This window comes from Astyanax mexicanus, chromosome 1 (genome assembly GCF_023375975.1).
Source record: "Astyanax mexicanus isolate ESR-SI-001 chromosome 1, AstMex3_surface, whole genome shotgun sequence".
NCBI lineage: Eukaryota > Metazoa > Chordata > Actinopteri > Characiformes > Acestrorhamphidae > Astyanax > Astyanax mexicanus.
Window position 1 is genome coordinate 38,907,755 of NC_064408.1, and position 20,597 is coordinate 38,928,351.

Consider the following 20,597-nt stretch of genomic DNA (forward strand, 5'->3'; position numbering starts at 1 on the left):
AATAATCTGTCTATCCAACTATGTGTATAACTGTATGTACATCTATCTATATCTATCTATCTATCTAACTGTATGTACATCTATCTATCTATCTATCTATCTATCTATCTATCTATGCATAAATATTGTGTCTCTAATAATTAGTGTTATCTGGCTAATATATCAGATTCAACTGCGCCTTATCAGCAGTTTGGCTGGGTTGGATCAAGACTAGATCACTTTCTCACCATGATGCAAACCGCTCCAGAGCTTTTTTTGGGACTGAACTGAGACCAGATCCTCATAGTAGGTTTTATCTGCTTATTTGGATCCGTACAGGTGCGACTGCTGTTTTCACACCTGCTCAATCAAACCGCACTAAGAGTACAAACGAACCAGAGTCTGTTTTAACCTAACCAAATAGTGCTGGAGTGAAAACGCCCTCAATGACAAAGTATAATTTTTTTTGTGTCATTTGTTTAACTGGGTTCTCTTATCTACCTTTTATGACGATGTTTCAGGTCGCATTTATGCAGAAATATAGACAATTTCAAATTGTTCACTATTGTAACTTTCAAGCACCACTGTGTCTTCAAATATAGGCCAAACTAGCTAACAGCTAACTGTAGCCTATCAGAGTAACCCTGTAGCCTATCAGAGAGCGCTGGTGCTAAGCAGGCCCCGCCCTCGATTAGAATAGGCCCCGCCTCCTCCTTCTCCTCCGTCTCCGTGCTCCTCATCAGCTCTGTAGTTACCTGTCTCTCTCCACCGCTCCTGCTACATTTTAATCTGTATTTAATCTAATCAGCGCGCTCTGGTCGCGGGGATCGTGTGTGTGGAGCATGGCGTTCACTCTGCAGGGCACCAAGAAGAAAGTCTGCTATTATTATGACGGTAAGAGGGAACGGAGCGCTGCTCAGGCCTGCCCGCCAGAGAGAGAGTGATAGAGCGAGCGAGAGAGAGAGTGAGGGGGATAGAGAGAGGGATAGAGGGCCTGGGGGAAAGGAGTAACGTTAAATGGGTACAGGGACAGAAAGAATAAACAGAGACAGTAAATATAACCGGGTGTGAGAAATCCTGATTAAACCTCAGCTATTCTGAATGTGGGTTCTATTAGCACTAGTGCTAATGCTAACTGGCGCTGCGCTTTTGTGTCTCGTTGTGGGACTGCAGCTCTCTCTCTCTTTCCCTCCCTCCCACACACTCTATGTACCTGTTACACATACACATCACACACACACACTGTATTATTATTTATTTGCGAGGTTGCAGTTGGTATCGTATTGAACAGCCTTTTACTAATTTTCAGTTCCACCTTAAATTACGGTCAGTTAGCTAACTAACTAATGTTGTGGGCGACCGAGGCGACAGAGTGTTAAGTGGTGCACTATTTAAGGTGGACTGGAAAGATCCGAAGCCAACATGCGTGTAGTAACTACTAACGCTAGCTAACGAGGCTGAAGTTGGTTTGATATTCGCAGCTCCAGATTCGTTTGGCTCGATATTCGCAGCCTCGTATTCCCCGGCTGAAGTTGGTTTGATATTCGCAGCTGCCGCTTCACTGAACCACCGTGAACTAAAGGGAGCGTTCACAAACACCCGCTGTTTATATTAAACACCTCACAGATCAACACTGAAGGAGATAGAATGAAGAAAAGCAGTACATCTGTTTATTAACAATGTAAATATACAATATCGTATTAAATGTAATTTTGTATATTGTAAAATATTTATTTTAATTACTGAATTTATAATTATATATTACAATAAATAATTAAATATATATTTAATAAAATTATATTTTAAAAGCCATTGCGCTCAAAAAATATGAGGCAGATGTTCAAGTGTGATTTTGAAGAACTTTTTCATGTTGGGCCAGAACAAATACACATGATCTGAAGAGTACTAGTCTTCTTCTTTAAGGAAAACCTGGAATTAGCCTGGCCCGAGCTGATTTTATACTTTAAAATTAACTGGCAACGTGGCCTACCGATCCATAATGCACAAAAAAATTGAATATAAAGCTGATGTTCTAGTGTGATTTTGAAGGACTTTTTAATCTTGGGCCAGAACAAATACACATGATCTGAAGAGTACTAGTCTTCTTCTTTAAGGAAAACCTGGAATTAGCCTGGCCCGAGCTGATTTTAGACTGCACAATTAATTGGCAACATGGCAGCACAAAAAAAATATTATTTAAAGCTGATATTCCAGTATGATTTTGGACTTTTTTTTCAGACCAAATACACATCAGATGAAGTGTTCTGGTATTCTCAAAATCAATGCTTTATATTCATTATTTCTGTGCAAAATGGCTTTCATGTCATGTTGCCAATTCATTTTAAAGTATAAAATCAGCTCGGGCCAGGCTAATTCCAAGTTTTCCTTAAAGTAGAAGACTAGTTCTCTTCAGATCATGTGTATTTGTTCTGGCTCAAGATTAAAAAATTCTTCAAAATTGTACTGGAACAGTGGCTTTTTTGTGCAAAATGGCTCGTTATACCATGTTGCCAGTTCATTTTAAAGTATAAAATCAGCTCGGGACAGGCTAATTCCAGGTTTTTCTTAAAGTAGAAGACTAGTACTCTTCAGATCATGTGCATTTGTTCTGGCCCAAGATGAAAAAGTCCTTCAAAATCACACTAGAACATCAGCTTTACATAAAAACAATTGTGCATTATGGATCCGTATTCCATGTTGCCAGTTCATTTTAAAGTATAAAATCAGCTTGGGCCAGGCTAATTCCAGGTTTTCCTTAAGGTAGAAAACTAGTACTCTTCAGATCATGTTTATTTGGTCTGGCCCAAGATTAAAAAGTCCTTCAAAATCACACTAGAACATCAGCTTTATATTCAATTTTTTTGTGCATTATGGATCGGTAGGCCATGTTGCCAGTTAATTTTAAAGTATAAAATCAGCTCGGGCCAGGCTAATTCCAGGTTTTCCTTAAGGTAGAAGACTAGTTCTCTTCAGATCATGTGTATTTGTTCTGGCCCAAGATTAAAAAGTCCTTCAAAATCACACTAGAACATCAGCTTTATATTCAATTTTTTTGTGCATTATGGCTCGTTATACCATGTTGCCAGTTCATTTTAAAGTATAAAATCAGCTTGGGCCAGGCCAATTCCAGGTTTTCCTCAAAGTAGAAGACTAGTACTCTTCAGATCATGTGTATTTGTTCTGGCCCAAGATTAAAAAGTCCTTCAAAATCACACTAGAACATCAGCTTTATATTCAATTTTTTTGTGCATTATGGATCGGTAGGCCATGTTGCCAGTTAATTTTAAAGTATAAAATCAGCTCGGGCCAGGCTAATTCCAGGTTTTCCTTAAAGTAGCAGACTAGTTCTCTTCAGATCATGTGTATTTGTTCTGGCCCAAGATTAAAAAGTCCTTCAAAATCACACTAGAACATCAGCTTTATATTCAATTTTTTTGTGCATTATGGCTCGTTATACCATGTTGCCAGTTCATTTTAAAGTATAAAATCAGCTCGGGCCAGGCTAATTCCAGGTTTTCCTCAAAGTAGAAGACTAGTACTCTTCAGATCATGTGTATTTGTTCTGGCCCAAGATTAAAAAGTCCTTCAAAATCACACTAGAACATCAGCTTTATATTCAATTTTTTTGTGCATTATGGCTCGTTATACCATGTTGCCAGTTAATTTTAAAGTATAAAATCAGCTTGGGCCAGGCTAATTCCAGGTTTTCCTTAAAGTAGCAGACTAGTACTCTTCAGATCATGTGTATTTGTTCTGGCCCAAGATTAAAAAGTCCTTCAAAATCACACTAGAACATCAGCTTTATATTCAATTTTTTTGTGCATTATGGATCGGTAGGCCATGTTGCCAGTTAACTTTAAAGTATAAAATCAGCTCGGGCCAGGCTAATTCCAGGTTTTCCTTAAAGAAGAAGACTAGTACTCTTCAGATTATGTGTATTTGGTCTGGCCCAAGATGAAAAAGTCCTTCAAAATCACACTAGAACATCAGCTTTAAATTAAACTTTTTTGTGCCTAATGGCTCGTTATACCATGTTGCCAGTTCATTTTAAAGTATAAAATCAGCTCGGGACAGGCTAATTCCAGGTTTTTCTTAAAGTAGAAGACTAGTACTCTTCAGATCATGTGTATTTGTTCTGGCCCAAGATGAAAAAGTCCTTCAAAATCACACTAGAACATCAGCTTTACATAAAAACAATTGTGCATTATGGATCCGTATTCCATGTTGCCAGTTCATTTTAAAGTATAAAATCAGCTTGGGCCAGGCTAATTCCAGGTTTTCCTTAAAGTAGAAGACTAGTACTCTTCAGATCATGTGTATTTGTTCTGGCCCAAGATGAAAAAGTCCTTCAAAATCACACTAGAACATCAGCTTTACATAAAAACAATTGTGCATTATGGATCCGTATTCCATGTTGCCAGTTCATTTTAAAGTATAAAATCAGCTTGGGCCAGGCTAATTCCAGGTTTTCCTTAAGGTAGAAAACTAGTACTCTTCAGATCATGTTTATTTGGTCTGGCCCAAGATTAAAAAGTCCTTCAAAATCACACTAGAACATCAGCTTTATATTCAATTTTTTTGTGCATTATGGATCGGTAGGCCATGTTGCCAGTTAATTTTAAAGTATAAAATCAGCTCGGGCCAGGCTAATTCCAGGTTTTCCTTAAGGTAGAAGACTAGTTCTCTTCAGATCATGTGTATTTGTTCTGGCCCAAGATTAAAAAGTCCTTCAAAATCACACTAGAACATCAGCTTTATATTCAATTTTTTTGTGCATTATGGCTCATTATACCATGTTGCCAGTTCATTTTAAAGTATAAAATCAGCTTGGGCCAGGCCAATTCCAGGTTTTCCTCAAAGTAGAAGACTAGTACTCTTCAGATCATGTGTATTTGTTCTGGCCCAAGATTAAAAAGTCCTTCAAAATCACACTAGAACATCAGCTTTATATTAAATTTTTTTGTGCATTATGGATCGGTAGGCCATGTTGCCAGTTAATTTTAAAGTATAAAATCAGCTCGGGCCAGGCTAATTCCAGGTTTTCCTTAAAGTAGCAGACTAGTTCTCTTCAGATCATGTGTATTTGTTCTGGCCCAAGATTAAAAAGTCCTTCAAAATCACACTAGAACATCAGCTTTATATTCAATTTTTTTGTGCATTATGGCTCGTTATACCATGTTGCCAGTTAATTTTAAAGTATAAAATCAGCTTGGGCCAGGCTAATTCCAGGTTTTCCTTAAAGTAGAAGACTAGTACTCTTCAGATCATGTGTATTTGTTCTGGCCCAAGATTAAAAAGTCCTTCAAAATCACACTAGAACATCAGCTTTTTATTCAATTTTTTTGTGCATTATGGATCGGTAGGCCATGTTGCCAGTTAACTTTAAAGTATAAAATCAGCTCGGGCCAGGCTAATTCCAGGTTTTCCTTAAAGTAGCAGACTAGTTCTCTTCAGATCATGTGTATTTGTTCTGGCCCAAGATGAAAAAGTCCTTCAAAATCACACTAGAACATCAGCTTTAAATTAAACGTTTTTGTGCCTAATGGCTCGTTATACCATGTTGCCAGTTCATTTTAAAGTATAAAATCAGCTCGGGACAGGCTAATTCCAGGTTTTTCTTAAAGTAGAAGACTAGTACTCTTCAGATCATGTGTATTTGTTCTGGCCCAAGATGAAAAAGTCCTTCAAAATCACACTAGAACATCAGCTTTACATAAAAACAATTGTGCATTATGGATCCGTATTCCATGTTGCCAGTTCATTTTAAAGTATAAAATCAGCTTGGGCCAGGCTAATTCCAGGTTTTCCTTAAAGTAGAAGACTAGTACTCTTCAGATCATGTGTATTTGTTCTGGCCCAAGATTAAAAAGTCCTTCAAAATCACACTAGAACATCAGCTTTATATTCAATTTTTTTGTGCATTATGGATCGGTAGGCCATGTTGCCAGTTAATTTTAAAGTATAAAATCAGCTTGGGCCAGGCTAATTCCAGGTTTTCCTTAAAGAAGAAGACTAGTACTCTTCAGATCATGTGTATTTGTTCTGGCCCAACATGAAAAAGTTCTTCAAAATCACACTTGAACATCTGCCTCATATTTTTTGAGCGCAATGGCTTTTAAAATATAATTTTATTAAATATATATTTAATTATTTATTGTAATATATAATTATAAATTCAGTAATTAAAATAAATATTTTACAATATACAAAATTACATTTAATACGATATTGTATATTTACATTGTTAATAAACAGATGTACTGCTTTTCTTCATTCTATCTCCTTCAGTGTTGATCTGTGAGGTGTTTAATATAAACAGCGGGTGTTTGTGAACGCTCCCTTTAGTTCACGGTGGTTCAGTGAAGCGGCAGCTGTGAATATCAAACCAACTTCAGCCGGGGAATACGAGGCTGCGAATATCGAGCCAAACGAATCTGGAGCTGCGAATATCAAACCAACTTCAGCCTCGTCGCTAGCTAGCTAACTGGGTTACTGAGGGCTGTGTGATACCGAGTAAATACAGGGGCAAACATCGCCGATACTGATAGTTTTTACCAAATAAAAAGAACCTGATTTGCTTTCATATTATGGAGATTAGGAAGTGAATCTATCAACAGTATAAAAAAATCTAATTAAAATTATGTATTTTTTTATTATTATTTTCACTGTTAATTAGTTAATCACTAACATGTTAAAACTTGGACAAGAAAAATAATTGTTGACTCTTTTTATAACCAGAAAATCAACCAGACACTTAAATAAGTAAAATCACAAAACCTGTTCAATGTAGAAATTCAGTGCCCAAAAATGTGCACAGCTCAGTAATGAGTGGGCAGTAGTGCAATACGTAAAAATGGCACAGAAAAAAAAAACAACTTGGAAAGGAAACATAGTATAACATAGAAAATTACAGATAGGGCTTGTGCTATTTGCGCAGAGAAACAGCAGAAATAATTTTATAGAGATAGTAACACATGCTGCTTGTTTAATTACATTAGTGAAATGGGTGATAAAGGTGGTTGCGTTTGTCTGGGAATTAAACAGGAAAACATGGAAACTATTAAATAAATTAAATGTTAAATAAAGGATGATTGTAGATATGTTCCTGTTAGACTTAACATTAAGGCCATGTTGAAAAGTGTTTGCCTTAATATTTCCCATGTCTAACTTTAGGTTCCCGCCTTAACATTCATGTTCATATGGTGCTTCCTGGTGGGAAAATTTTATTTTTTTGATAAAACCAACACCACTTAAATTCAGCATATGGCGTGTGGATCTGTTGAATTATGAAAGTTGGAGCTTGCAGGCTGGTTGGAAATGTTGGGAGAACCATGATAATTTTAATGAACTAAATTTGGTAACCTGCATTTTCCACAACATTAAGTCTGGTAAACAATGATTTAAAAAAATGTTTCTTCAATTTTGCGAGATTTTCACTTACAGTTGTATGGTTCTGAGCTATCGTTTTTGTGTTCTTTTATGTGTTTATTATTTAATGTGTGTTTTTTTTTTTTTTTTTTTTTTTTTTTTAATAGGTGATATTGGGAATTACTACTACGGTCAAGGCCACCCTATGAAACCCCACCGTATTCGCATGACTCACAACCTCCTGCTGAACTATGGTCTCTACCGCAAGATGGAGATTTATGTGAGTTTCTAAAACATATCGATGTTTTAAATGAAAACATCTAGAGGTTTCCCAACTTCTTTATGTTGGAGGAAGGGGACAGGAAAAAACTTGTATTAGGAGGCATCTGAACTGGACACGTCTATACTAAGCACTAGATTAGTTAGCAACAAGTTAGCATACAAAGGAAAGAGAGTTATTGCCTGATAGTCGATAATGTCAGCTAATAAAAATGCTATGTTAAACTGTGTGTGTGTTTATTCAGCGTCCCCATAAAGCCACAGCTGATGAGATGACGAAGTACCACAGTGACGATTATATAAAGTTTCTGCGCTCCATCCGACCTGACAACATGTCCGAATTCAGCAAGCAGATGCAGCGCTGTGAGTCCACACACACACACACGCATACACAGAGTGTAACACCAATTTCTATACACTGTATACTTGTGGGAGGAATTTGATGGTATTCAGATTCACAAGCTTATAAGCTTGTCTTTTCAGCTTATCAGAATTGTTAACAGTGCAACAGAGATATAATGAACTTTTTACAGTGTGGTGCTTATTTTGTGTTACAATGCTGTACTGAATTGACTGAGTTGTTTACAGTGTGGTAGTAAATTGTGGCAATAATAACAATCTTGAATTGTTTACAGACTCTTCAGCACTGTAGTTGATTTACACCGCTGATGGTTGTGTGTGTCTGTGTGTGTACATAGTTAATGTAGGGGAGGACTGTCCGGTGTTTGATGGGCTGTTTGAGTTCTGTCAGCTCTCTACAGGAGGATCAGCAGGTTAGTCCCTTTATTTACTGTCCCACTGCTGCATTTTTTTTTGCATTAAACACCCAACTGTAACCACTACAGCCTAAACTTTGTCTAAATTATGCTGGATTTAATATGTTTTTTTTCCTATTTTGTGTGGGTGTGTAGCTGGTGCTGTGAAGCTGAATAGGCAGCAAACGGATATTGCTGTAAATTGGGCAGGTGGACTGCACCACGCTAAGAAATCAGAGGCATCGGGTTTCTGCTACGTAAACGACATTGTACTGGCCATCCTGGAACTGCTGAAGTAAGCCCCGCCCCCTCTATGCTGTGCTTTGAAAATGCATTGCTCTCTTTGAGATTAATTTATGCACTCCCACATTCTCAGATCTAAAATACGTGTTAAACTTTTTTTTTGGCTTGCAGTTTTGTGAAATTTTCAGAATATTGTTGTGCTTTTGGGGGTTTGGTTTTGAATTTAGTTTAGGCTCTAGATATGAGATTAAGTTTGAATGTAACTGGGTTTTGTTTTGCATGAGAGAAAACCTCAGTTAGCTTAGTAACTGTCTTAATTCGTCTTAACTAATATGTCTCACAGTTAGTCCAGTTTGCTTTAACACCTTTAGCTAAAAATACTCTGTTGGTCTAGTTAGCACTAAAGAGTTGGCACTAAACTCTAAAGCATATTTTTCAATGAATAGCTGAAATGTGTTGCTTTAAAGTAATGAAACATACCAGTCCAGATTAAATTTTTTATAAACCTTTTCAAACAATAATTTCTGTCTCTGTTACGCCCTTACAGGTTCACCTGTGTTATAGGCAAGAATGACATGTCTGCGTACTTTGGTACACTTTCAATATGCAGATCAGCCAATCAGTAATTCTACCCCCTGGTGACATCTAACCATATGTGTCTCAGTGCTATCAGAGGCACATTACTCTGTCCAATGAACTCTCCTTTTTACTCTGCCCCTAAACCCATACATCACCCAGTACCACTCCCAAAGCATTTTTCAAGTATAAGCTAAGGGAGGAGTCAGATAAAATCATTGGGGGTTTGGTTACTGTTTAAGCTGTTTTTACAAATGAGTCTGAAAATCTGAGAATTAAAGCCTAAACAATAGCTTAACCGATATTTAATCCGTTTGTGTTCATCCTCAGAAAGTGTGGGTTTTTGATTCAGCACCATCATCTTTTTGTTTTGACTATAGGTCTGAGATTTAGTTTGAAGGGTTTTGGTTTTGAATGTGACTGGGTTCTGGTTTGAGTTGATTAATTGGGTTTGGATGTGACTATTTTTTGTTGTTCCTCTTAGGTACCACCAAAGGGTGCTGTATATTGATATTGATATTCATCATGGCGACGGGGTGGAAGAGGCTTTCTACACCACTGACCGCGTGATGACTGTCTCCTTCCACAAATATGGAGAATACTTTCCCGGAACTGGAGACCTGCGGGTAAATAACTACCTATAATGTAGAGATAGTAATGGACAGCAATGGTATTTAATGTTCACGTCATTGTGTTGATGTGTGGGCTTAACATCTCCCTTTGTGTGTGTAGGATATCGGAGCAGGCAAAGGGAAATACTATGCCGTTAATTTTCCTCTGAGAGACGGAATTGATGACGAGTCATATGAGCAGATCTTCAAGCCGGTGAGTTTACAGAATGTAGTCAAAAAGAATCACCTCCATTAATTAAGCTAGTTAGCTACGTTAGCCTTAGCTAAAATGTCTCATTGTTAGTCAGTGTAGCTACAGTAATTGTGACCTAGAAGAGTCCTATTAGCTGTTAGTTATTTTTAGTTTGCTACAGTATTTCTTGGCGAAAACATTTCTGTTAGCTTAGTTAAATGTTTTAGCTTTAGCTAAACTGTTTCTTAGTTAGCCCAGGTAGCTAATATGTCTCCATATAGGTCTTGCTATAACCTTTGTAAACTTTAAAGAGTTTTTCGTTTTATTTGATTTGTTTTCTCAAACTACAAAAAGCACCAAAACGCTTCACAAAAGACCATGTGTAAACATTCTCTCTGCTTATTGGTCAGATCTGTCTGGAAAAGGACCAAGAAACTAAATACAGGAAGAAGGTTACATATTCCAAACTGGTGCACGTTTCTGTACAGTATAACACAGAAACTGCAGAGATTGCATTTGTTCATAGCTGCAATTATCAAAGCAATATACCAGATTAAACTACACCTTTGGCTCAGACCTGCAGGGATAGATTGAGGGTGGATTACGTTCTCACCACACATGAACCTCTTCGGACCAGACAGAGACTTCTTTTCCTTTTGTGGTTATTTTGATTTACATCCCATTACTATATTGCCATCCCATATACTACACCTGTTTACGTAAAGAGCGTAGAGACTGATCACATTTCTTAAGCTGTTTTCACATATGAACTCCTGAAAATGTCCAAAGAATCAGATCATCTGCTGGCGGAAAAAGGCTGTTTGGCACTGTCAGAGAGCATCTGGCAAATTTTTCATGGGCGCAACTCACATACTCAGCTCTGCTGCTCATCCCATAAATTCATGGTAGCATTTAAAAGGGAAATTAACAGAGCTATTGCCAAGAAGCATTGTTCCAACAAAGAAATAATCTACCAAACATGAATTTCCTTACTTTTTGAGCTGTGTTTGTAATTCATGTGTTCAGTCACAGAAAGTATTGGTTTTTGATTTAGCACCATGCTCTCCCTTCCTCAAACCCACATTTATTATTTACATGTTTTTCAATAGGATTTGTGGAGCAGATGTGAATGCCTGTGCTGCAGTTCTACAGACATTTCCCTGCTATGTTCCTACATGGGCTTACTTTGACATTTACCGGGTTTGTACTAGGGGCTAATAAAGATTGCAATCACATATACGTGTCCTCCCGGTAATGTCTGGAAAAGATCTGGATTACTGTGCATGTCTGAAGACTGCTTTAGTTCATATAGCCACAGCAACGTTGGTCAAAAAGTCTGGGTTAGTGCAATCAGCTACAGGTAACCTTAAGTGAACTGAAGTAGCCCTACCTACAAAGTGTGTGTGTGTGTGTGTGTGTGCAGGTAATGGCTAAAGTGATGGAGATGTATCAGCCCAGCGCTGTGGTTCTGCAGTGTGGAGCAGATTCCCTTTCTGGTGACCGACTGGGCTGCTTCAACCTCACTATCCGTGGTACGGACAGGACATCCTTACTGACCCCCACACTTACGCTCATGCTATCCTTAAACTAACCTTATCTTAATACCGTACCTCTCATTGTCTTTATTTTTTCTCCTCTTTCTCTCCCCCTCAGGTCATGCCAAATGCGTAGAGTACATGAAGTCGTTTAATCTGCCGCTGCTGATGCTGGGAGGGGGAGGGTACACTATTCGTAACGTGGCACGCTGCTGGACCTACGAGACTGCTGTGGCTCTCGACACAGACATCCCTGATGGTACGGCTCCCTGTCTGCACTTTACAGTGTATCTCCTTTGGCAGTCATGCTGCTTTAATCTGGTCTTAAATCATAATAATCAAATTCCCCAGTTTACTCCTGATGTTTTGGCCAAGAGTTTCTGCTGCTCTAACTGTGCTGTAAGACACTGAACACTTTATTCATTGGCAGCATGTACAGCATTAGCTTCTGCTAGACATGCAGTCAGCAATATGCTTGTTGGTAGGGATGGGTAATGTGACAAACTGGGATTTGCCAAGTATCATACTTGTAAATTGCACTCAAGGGTCTAATAAAATGTGTTTATAAATGTGGAAGTCTGATTCTAGTTGACACCAGATATTTGCATCATTTTAGCTACATTTTTCTACTAATTCCAGTGTTAAATAAATGCTTTTAGGGGTTTAGATTGTGATTGAAACCTTTTTTTCCACTCTGCATGTCCACAGAGCTGCCATATAATGACTACTTTGAGTACTTTGGGCCAGACTTTAAACTGCACATCAGCCCATCCAACATGACCAACCAGAACACACAGGAGTACATGGACAAGATCAAGTAAGAAACGTTCAGAATTCACCATAAACCATACAAAATATGAATTGTACTCTTAAAATTTCTTGTAATTAAGACCCTGTCAATTAAATCTACACGTAACCGCTGTATATAAAAGCTATAAATAAAGCACATCACCAAAAACTGTTAATAATCCATTACATTCCATGTAAATAATCCTTTGTAAATAAACCCTTGTATATAGTGAATAAACCCAGTTCAAAAAGACAGTGTTATTTTAGACATGTAAAGTTTAAGATGAAAAATCACCTATTTTAGTCTGCTTTTTCAGTTATTTAAATGTTAACAGTTATTTGACCTTCAGTTTTGAGTATTTTGCTTCCTCATCATTCATAGAAATCGAAATCCTGGACTTTTGTGACTGGAAATAGCTGAGTGAACAGACTTTTCTCTAAAGACTTGGCATAACTTTGTGTATGTGTGTGGATATGCATTCTCAGGCAGAGGTTATTTGAGAATCTGCGGATGCTGCCACATGCTCCCGGGGTTCAGATGCAGGCCATTCCAGAGGATAGCCTTCCAGACGATACGGTGGATGAGGACACTGAGGATCCAGACAAACGCATGTCCAGTAAGACACAATCTCACACACACACAGCTCTGTTTGTTGTGTATCTGTTCTCTGTCAGCTGCTAAAACATCTCTGTCCCGTGTGTGTGTGTGTGTGTGTGTGTGTGTGTAGTCCGTGCATCTGATAAGAGGATAGCATGTGATGAAGAGTTCTCGGACTCTGAGGATGAGGGAGAAGGTGGGAGGAGGAATGTGACCAATCACAAGAAAGGAGCCAAACGAGCTCGAGTGGAGGACGAGAAGAAGGAGGGAGAAGAAAAGAAAACTGGTAAGAGAACCACAAAATTCTGTGACTACTGAACTTCACAAATATTCAGCATATTTACAACCTGCTCATTTTTAAACTTTATAGCACACCCTGCTCTATCATTTTGATGGTTGATTTACATGATGTGATGTCTTTTAATGCAAGGAATATCACTACCCATTGTACAGATGTTTTTTTGCCGATAGTTTTATGTTTGATTCCAGAATTTGCTGGAATTTCATTGAATCCATTCTCTACTTTTGAAATATTTTCTGTGCTATTGGCTGAAACACAACCCCAACGCATGACTGATCCACCCCCTTTCTTAACAGTTGGAGAGATGTTCCTTTTTCTCCAAACATACCTTTGCTCATTGCAGCCAGAGGGTTGTATTAATAGTTTAATCCTGTCAGTCTGCAGGACTTTTCAAAAATTCATCAGGCTTGTTTGTAGGTTTTTTGCGAACTTCTGAAGCTGAATTTTGGGGTGAGGACGCAGGAGAGGGTTTCTTCAGACAACTTACCATAAAGGCCATATTTATGCAGACCTAAAGACCAGGTTAAAGTGATCTAAGGCTACGTTCACATTACCAGGCTGAAGTGACTCAAATCAGATTTTTTGCTCAATGTGGCTCAGATCAAATTTTTTCGTGGCTGTGTAAATGTGCCAAATCCAAATCTGATTTGAGTCACTTTCATATGTGGTCCTAAATCAGATACAAATCCTATACATGGACATGCGACATGAATATAAACGGTCAAATCGGAGCTTCAAAAACAGTAAAAGCTAGCCACCTGGCCTTTTTTCTTCCTCCTCGACCTGAGCATCCATTTCCCTTTATAAAGCCAAGAGTCGTCTCTCAAATATGACGGGTTTTTTTGTTGTTTGTAAAGAAGGTGATGTTTATACACGTATCAGTGTGCACATGTGAGGCTTGATTCGTTTACATTACACACAGATACAGAAAACTTACATTTATAAATGTAAACCGTCAAGACAGTCAAATCCAATCTGAGCAAAAAATCTGATTTGAGCAATGTGGCTTGTAATGTGAACTTAGCCTAAGGATACAAATCTCCTAGAGTACCCTTACTTGAGCAAGGTACTCCTTTACCTTTTTTCACTCAAAAAATGTAGAAAAAGAAAATAATACACTGGTATTGCTTAAAATGCTTTAAAGGCATAAACCTTAATGCCTTTTTTTTTATAATTTCATGTTCTATTTGCTCAAGTGTTCACAGTAATTTTGACCAGCGGTGCCCAAACGTTTTCAAGCTATTGTAACTCTAGAGGAGTTGTAGGCTGATCTCTTTGTGTGTGTTTGTGTTTCAGAGGTAAAGGAGGAGGAGAAGTCTAAGGAGAGCAGCTCGGAAAAACACGAGTCTAAAAGGTACATCACTCACTGATTACCAACAGTGCCATGCAGTGCAGCCAGTGCAGTTGTGTTCAACATCTTTTATTTGTTTACAGTGTGAAGACTGACCAGACAAGCAGCACCTGAAACCACCACCAGAGGGTGCACAGATGTGTCTGTTTATCTCTGTCTCTGTTTCTCTCTCTCTCTCTTTCTCTCAGCACCCCAACCACACCCCATACCCCTCCACCGGACTACACACTCATTAGCATTATATTTATTACCCAGTGTGTGTGTGTGCGCGAGCGTGCATGTCTGTCTGTGTGAGTGGGTGGATGGGTGTGTGTGTGTGTGTGTGCTTGTGTTTTTCATCTTTCTGATCCAGTTCTGTGTCCAGATGTTTTTCAATAACCATGTAGGAGTCCCTCCAGATCAGCAGGGGTGCTTATGTCTTTGTTTTTTATTTTTAATAGAACGTTTGTACTGATATTTTAGAAAATATGTGGATGTTCATTTTGAAAACACATGGTGACTATTTCAAATTTCTTTAAATTGCATATTTTGTATTTGCATATTAAACTGTTTTATACTAGTTCTGATGCTGTGGCTGTTTAATTGATTTATATATGGTCAGTACCCATTTGTCATCCTGCCCTGGCATTTCTAAAAAACATGCTTCAGAAAGTATTATCTTAATGAAGATGAGACTAAAAGACAAACACCTTCCATGACATTCCATTTATAACCCATAGGGTTTAATAATGATGGTGGCCCACCCTTTACAGCTATAACAGCCTCAGTTCTGCTGGGAAGGCTTTCCACAAATTTAGGAGTGCTAAAGAGTGTCTGCTCTTTCTATTTTATAGAGAAAAAATCAGTAAAGGAACATCCGAACCCAGAGAAATGGGTTCTCGGTTTCAAAGCTCCGGAAAAGCACGTGTGAGGTTTACCCGCTACACACACCTGTAGCTAGTTAGCCTCATTTTGCTGCAGTTCAGTTTTTCAGTTCAGAGTTAGTTTTTTATATGTTTAACCCATATAGAATATATTTATTTTACCACTTATTCTTAAGTTAAATATGCACGAATAAATTGATTAATTCATTAATATCCACCTTTCTGCGTGATGATAAGGGGCTGACTACGTTAGTTTACTTTGTGTTAGATCTTCCGGTGCAGCAGCAGACCATTTAATATAAATTACACCCACGGTGATAAACTTACAGAATAATCAATATAATATACTCAATTAGTTACAGGGTGTTACAGTAATTAGATGGAGAGGACAAGTTTGCTTAAAAAACAACACAAAAATGTCAAGGTCTTAAGGAGTTCCATTAAACTTGTATCACCTTCCTGCTAAATTAGCTAGTTAGCTAATTAATACATATTTAGAGCTTCTTATCTGTTTTATTATATAATCAAAATCAATAATTTTTACACTAGTTAGCTAGATTGTATAAATAGCTCAAAATATTGGTACACAGTGAAAGCAGAAGCAATTCTGAGTGGAGAAGGGATAAAATATTGTGCTTAATGGTACAGTGTGCTGGAATGACCATCCCTGCTAAGCCTAATATATTAATTCCAAAAACTGGGGTGTCGGGTCGTTTTTTGCAGGAGTTCTTTTGGCCAGGTCACGTGTCTTTACATAGTTACGTCACACGTACAGCCTCTAAAAGAGGATTTGGCTCAGTTTTACTGAACACGAGAGGCTTTTGGAGCAATGGAGACTTCAGAAGGGAAAACTCAGAGCTCAGTAGCTCATTCAATCATAGTAAAAACAAAGAAATGAAGGACTGAAGTTTCTGACTGAGCGTGCTCTCTCTTTCTCTCTGACTAAACATAACCTGGAATCAGATTAATCCGCACTGAAAGGAGACCGCATCACACCTGCCCAGTTTAAAATGATTCTTCTGCATGCTCTGTGCAATTACCCACTCTCACCAGAGAGGGCCCTAAATCCCAAAAGAGAGAGAAACGGCTTCTTGGTTCTGAAGCTCTGACAAAGCCAGTACTGTGTGGTTTACTACACCCAGCTAACAGAGCTCTGCACAGCACTTCTACCTTGTGTGTTCTGTGTAAAAGCTGGTTAGCTATGCTAGGGTAAATAGCTGTAAATAAGGTTAAATACCCTGCTAAACTGTTGGGTTAGCATTGCTAGCTACTTTATGATCAGTGCCCACAGCAGTAGATACTTCAGACTCTGTTTTCACTGTAAAAACGACATGACCAAAACCATTTAATATCAACTCAATAAATATTCTAACACAAATGTGGAAGAAACTAACTCTTGAAAGCCGCCATGGGAGAGTACGATGGATAATGTGACTATATCAGAGAAATGGAAATAGAGGTGGTAAATGTGATTTTGGGGCTGGATTGGTGGAGAGTCTGGGTGGGATGGAATTTAGCAGGCATGACCAGTTCAGAGCGCTAAAACTAGAAAAATACTCCTCTATCTAAAATAATCATTTATCTAGCTCTTAAATAGCATCTCCAGCTAGAATAAGTGATAAATAACGTATCTGTAATGTGTGTGTTTTTTATCTGTCGTGTTTTGGTCAGCAGCCTGAGGTAAACATAGCCTACACACCAAACTGTCCAAAAGCTCTTTATAACCAGAACACAGCTTATCCTGTTATATGTCAGCCTGTAAGCATTATTATATCTAACTGAATACAATGAATGTATTTCTTACAATAAAACGAGTAAACTGTCATTAGAGGAAACATTAAACCCGTGGAGTGACATGCTGCTGCTTGGTGTAATAAGCTGTAGTAGGTGCGGTCCTCTCGTAATTCACCAGGTGGCGCTGTTGTCAAAGCTAATCTTCTTTGTCACATATCCTTTCATACGTTCAGTACAACTGTTAGTAAAATAAGTTAGTGTTCAGTAGTCTGTAAATCTGTTAAAATCTTGAAAAGAAGTTTTTTTTCCCCCCATACAATCTATTAAATCGCACGTTGTGGTCACTCTAAAACTCCACAGTAAACATTTTTAATGTATTTGAGATCTGAAGACATTTTCAGAATAAGGAGAATATGCCATGATAGTTAAGCCACAAAGCAAGGCAAGATTATTTCTATAGCAGTTACAAGATATTATAATTAAAAAGTAAAAAGTTATGAAAAACGAGACCAAAAGGAAATTTCATAAAACCAAATAATAAACGTAAATTTTAAAACTTGAATTAAGATTGTTAACATTTTTAATGTAAGTAAATAAAAACAAAATACTAACAGTGCACAAATGTAGAGCAAGTTTAGATAGCACAGATAAACATTTTTTAGCCTGCTTTTTAAAAAGATTATAATCTGAACAGAACAATCTCGCAGCTTCTGGAAGTTTATTCCAACTGACTGGAGCATAATGGCTGAAGGCTGCCTCCCTGTATATAGTTCTGGTTCTAGATATTATTAACAGATCTTTAGATCTCTACTGATCTGAGAAGTCTAATAGGCCAGTGTTCCTCCAGCATATCAGAGATGTGAGTTGGTCCAAACACATTTAGTGCTTTAGAGATGATGAGGAGTGTTTTAAACTCTATTCTCCAGCTGATCAGGAGCCAGTGTAATGATCTGAGCACTGGAGTTACGTGTTCCTGCTTCTTTGTCCTGGTTAGGACTCTGGCAGCAGGGTTCTGAATAGGCTGCATTTGTCTGATAGGTTTTTAGGAAGGATGATGAGGCAGCCGTTACAGTAATCTAATCTACTGGAAATAAAGGCGTAAATTAGTTTTTGCTAGTTTTAGCCCTTATAAATTCTCTAAATCTTACTATATTTTTAAGGTGGTAGAAGGCTGACTTTAAATTAGTAAACAGTAGTAAATTAATAGTAAATTTAATTTGGATGTTAAAACTCAGATAAATCAATTAGGTTACCTAGATTATTCACTTGTGTTTTAGCAGTTAGAGCCTTTGCATTTAGATAAGTTCTGTTTTTCTTCACCAGGGCCAAATATAATCACTTCTCTTTTGACCCTGTTAAGCTGGAAAAAGTTAAGATGAATCCAGTTCTTAATGATCTCAATGCAGTTACACAGACTGCCTATTGGACTGTAGTCACCAGAGGACCAGGCATTGTAAAAGAGAGGTTTGTTTCACAGCATCACAACAAAAAATCCTCTGTAAATTTCAGAATTATTCTAGTTTTAGAGGTTCTTTGTAATTTTGATCTTAAATTCATGAGTCATTTTGTGATTTAGGTGTGTGTAATGATCTTGTTTTATTTCAGACACCATGTTTTCAGTTCAGACACAGGTCAGTTACAAGGTCACAAGGGCATAAATATAAAAATAAAATCTCTCTCACACACAAACACATACTCTGCAACAGCCACAACATTATGAATCTGATCTGTAGGTGTGGGCCATTGCTCTGAGCTGCTGTATTCAGGCCGAGGCTCCAACATCATCCGTGTGTATTAGATGTCAGGGTGGTGCCCTGGGGGGGTGCACAGAAAGCCCTGGAAGGCCCCCAATTGTTTGGGCTCCTCCGGTGTCAAATTAACCAGGTCAGAGAAAGTGAGTGAAAGAGAGAGAGAGAACTTGCTAATCAACACTGCCCAAAAAAAATCAGCCCTGCCCCCTTTTCCCCCTAGTCGAGACATGTTTAATAGTGCTTCTATAGTTTTACACTGGTGCTAAAATGCGATGCAGCTAACAAGTACATAGATATACCTCTCTTCAGAGGTATAGCTATGCTAAAACAGTAAGCATGAAGGTGCAGAAACCATCCTGTGCTTTTTTTGCTGTATTAAAAATTGCACAGATCATACAGAAGCCAACCAGGCCTGTTTTTCTTTCACTGCGATTTTTTTTTTCACTGGTGGAGATGGTGAACATAGGTCACATCTCGTAAACTAAAATAACATACAGAACTTGAAGAAACAACTTTGCTGGTGGTTCAACAACAATGTAAATTTTGATAAATATTTATATTGGAAGTAAGTATTGGAACAGTGAGGCCAATCCATTTATTTCTGCTTTAGACCAAAAAACATTGGGTTTGAAATTTAAAGATTAATATGAGACAAAAGAATTTGCCATGAAGTGCAGAGATATTCTGACTGGCAGAATAGCAAGAGAGAGGCTGGAGAGCAACAACCTAACCATTCGAAGGCGGGTGCCGAGGCTTTGTGAGCCTCTCAACCAACCGCTTTCTGAGAAACATTGGCTTCACGTCAGCCAGGGCCAAAAGGTTCATCAATGATCTTTCAAAAGAAGCAGAAAAGGCAAGTTTCTGGCTCTGATTAAGTAAAAACGATGTGAGTTGGGGAAAGCAAGAGGCCACGTGACCTGACCATCCAATTCCAGCTGCAGGGAGTGGCTAGGAGATGTCCCTGTACACTGCCCCACCATCCTGAGATGTTCTGGAGATTAAAGAGGCATAACATTTATGTGCTGGAAATACTTATGATTCCTCATGATTTTGCTAATGATTCCAAACATACCAGCTCGCCCGTAAAACACAGTGGAGGTAATGCCATGGCTTAAGTTTGTGTGTCTTCTTATGGGATAGGCTCATTAATCTTTATTGATGTACAATAAACTCAAGTTAAATAAACTCAAATAAAGTCTACAAAATTTTGACTGTCAGTTTAAAGATGACATTGATTGGGAGATCTTTCATTGTGCAGCAAGATAATGACCCAAAAACACCCACAAAACTACAAAGGAGTTCTTCAGGGGCAAGAAGTGTAAGGTTTTATGCTGGCCTAGGTAATCTATAAACGTATCCCTCCAGAGCATGCATTCAACCCCTCCAAAACCAAACACCAACTGAAAGAGGCTATGGCCTGGAAAAGCATTACAAAAGAAAAATGGAACAGTGTAGTGATGTCACAGGCTTGATGCATTTATATTGCAAGCAAATAATTTGCAACTAAACATTTAGTCTTATTAAGTTTAATCTATTTTATTTAAGTTTATCTGTTCCAATACTTTTATTCACAAGAATAATAGGTGGGTTCTGGCAAAAGGGGCTATCTTTTAAACTGTCTATCAGATTCATATGTAAATACCTGGAAATAAAAGCTGAAATGTTGATCTT

At 38.0% G+C, this 20,597-nt stretch overlaps 1 protein-coding gene across 1 annotated transcript; it reads left to right on the plus strand.

Annotated features, from left to right (window-relative positions):
- The first annotated feature begins 678 nt into the window (after nucleotides 1–678).
- On the plus strand, nucleotides 679–15,137 carry LOC103028934 (histone deacetylase 2). Its single transcript, XM_007259908.4, has 14 exons — nucleotides 679–873; nucleotides 7,515–7,627; nucleotides 7,872–7,989; nucleotides 8,325–8,399; nucleotides 8,538–8,676; nucleotides 9,685–9,826; nucleotides 9,933–10,025; nucleotides 11,428–11,536; nucleotides 11,658–11,798; nucleotides 12,248–12,356; nucleotides 12,815–12,945; nucleotides 13,057–13,212; nucleotides 14,524–14,581; nucleotides 14,662–15,137. Exons 1-14 carry the CDS (start codon nucleotides 822–824, stop codon nucleotides 14,690–14,692), a joined length of 1,467 nt encoding a protein of 488 aa, XP_007259970.1. The 5' UTR covers nucleotides 679–821; the 3' UTR covers nucleotides 14,693–15,137.
- Nucleotides 15,138–20,597: the final 5,460 nt, after the last annotated feature.

Excerpts from the sequence above, each read along its gene's own strand:
- LOC103028934 (XM_007259908.4), top strand. The coding sequence starts at position 822 with ATGGCGTTCACTCTGCAGGGCACCAAGAAGAAAGTCTGCTATTATTAT. Across the intron at positions 11,799-12,247 it reads CGACACAGACATCCCTGATG|AGCTGCCATATAATGACTAC; the intron begins GTACGGCTCCCT and ends GCATGTCCACAG. Across the intron at positions 12,357-12,814 it reads GAGTACATGGACAAGATCAA|GCAGAGGTTATTTGAGAATC; the intron begins GTAAGAAACGTT and ends ATGCATTCTCAG.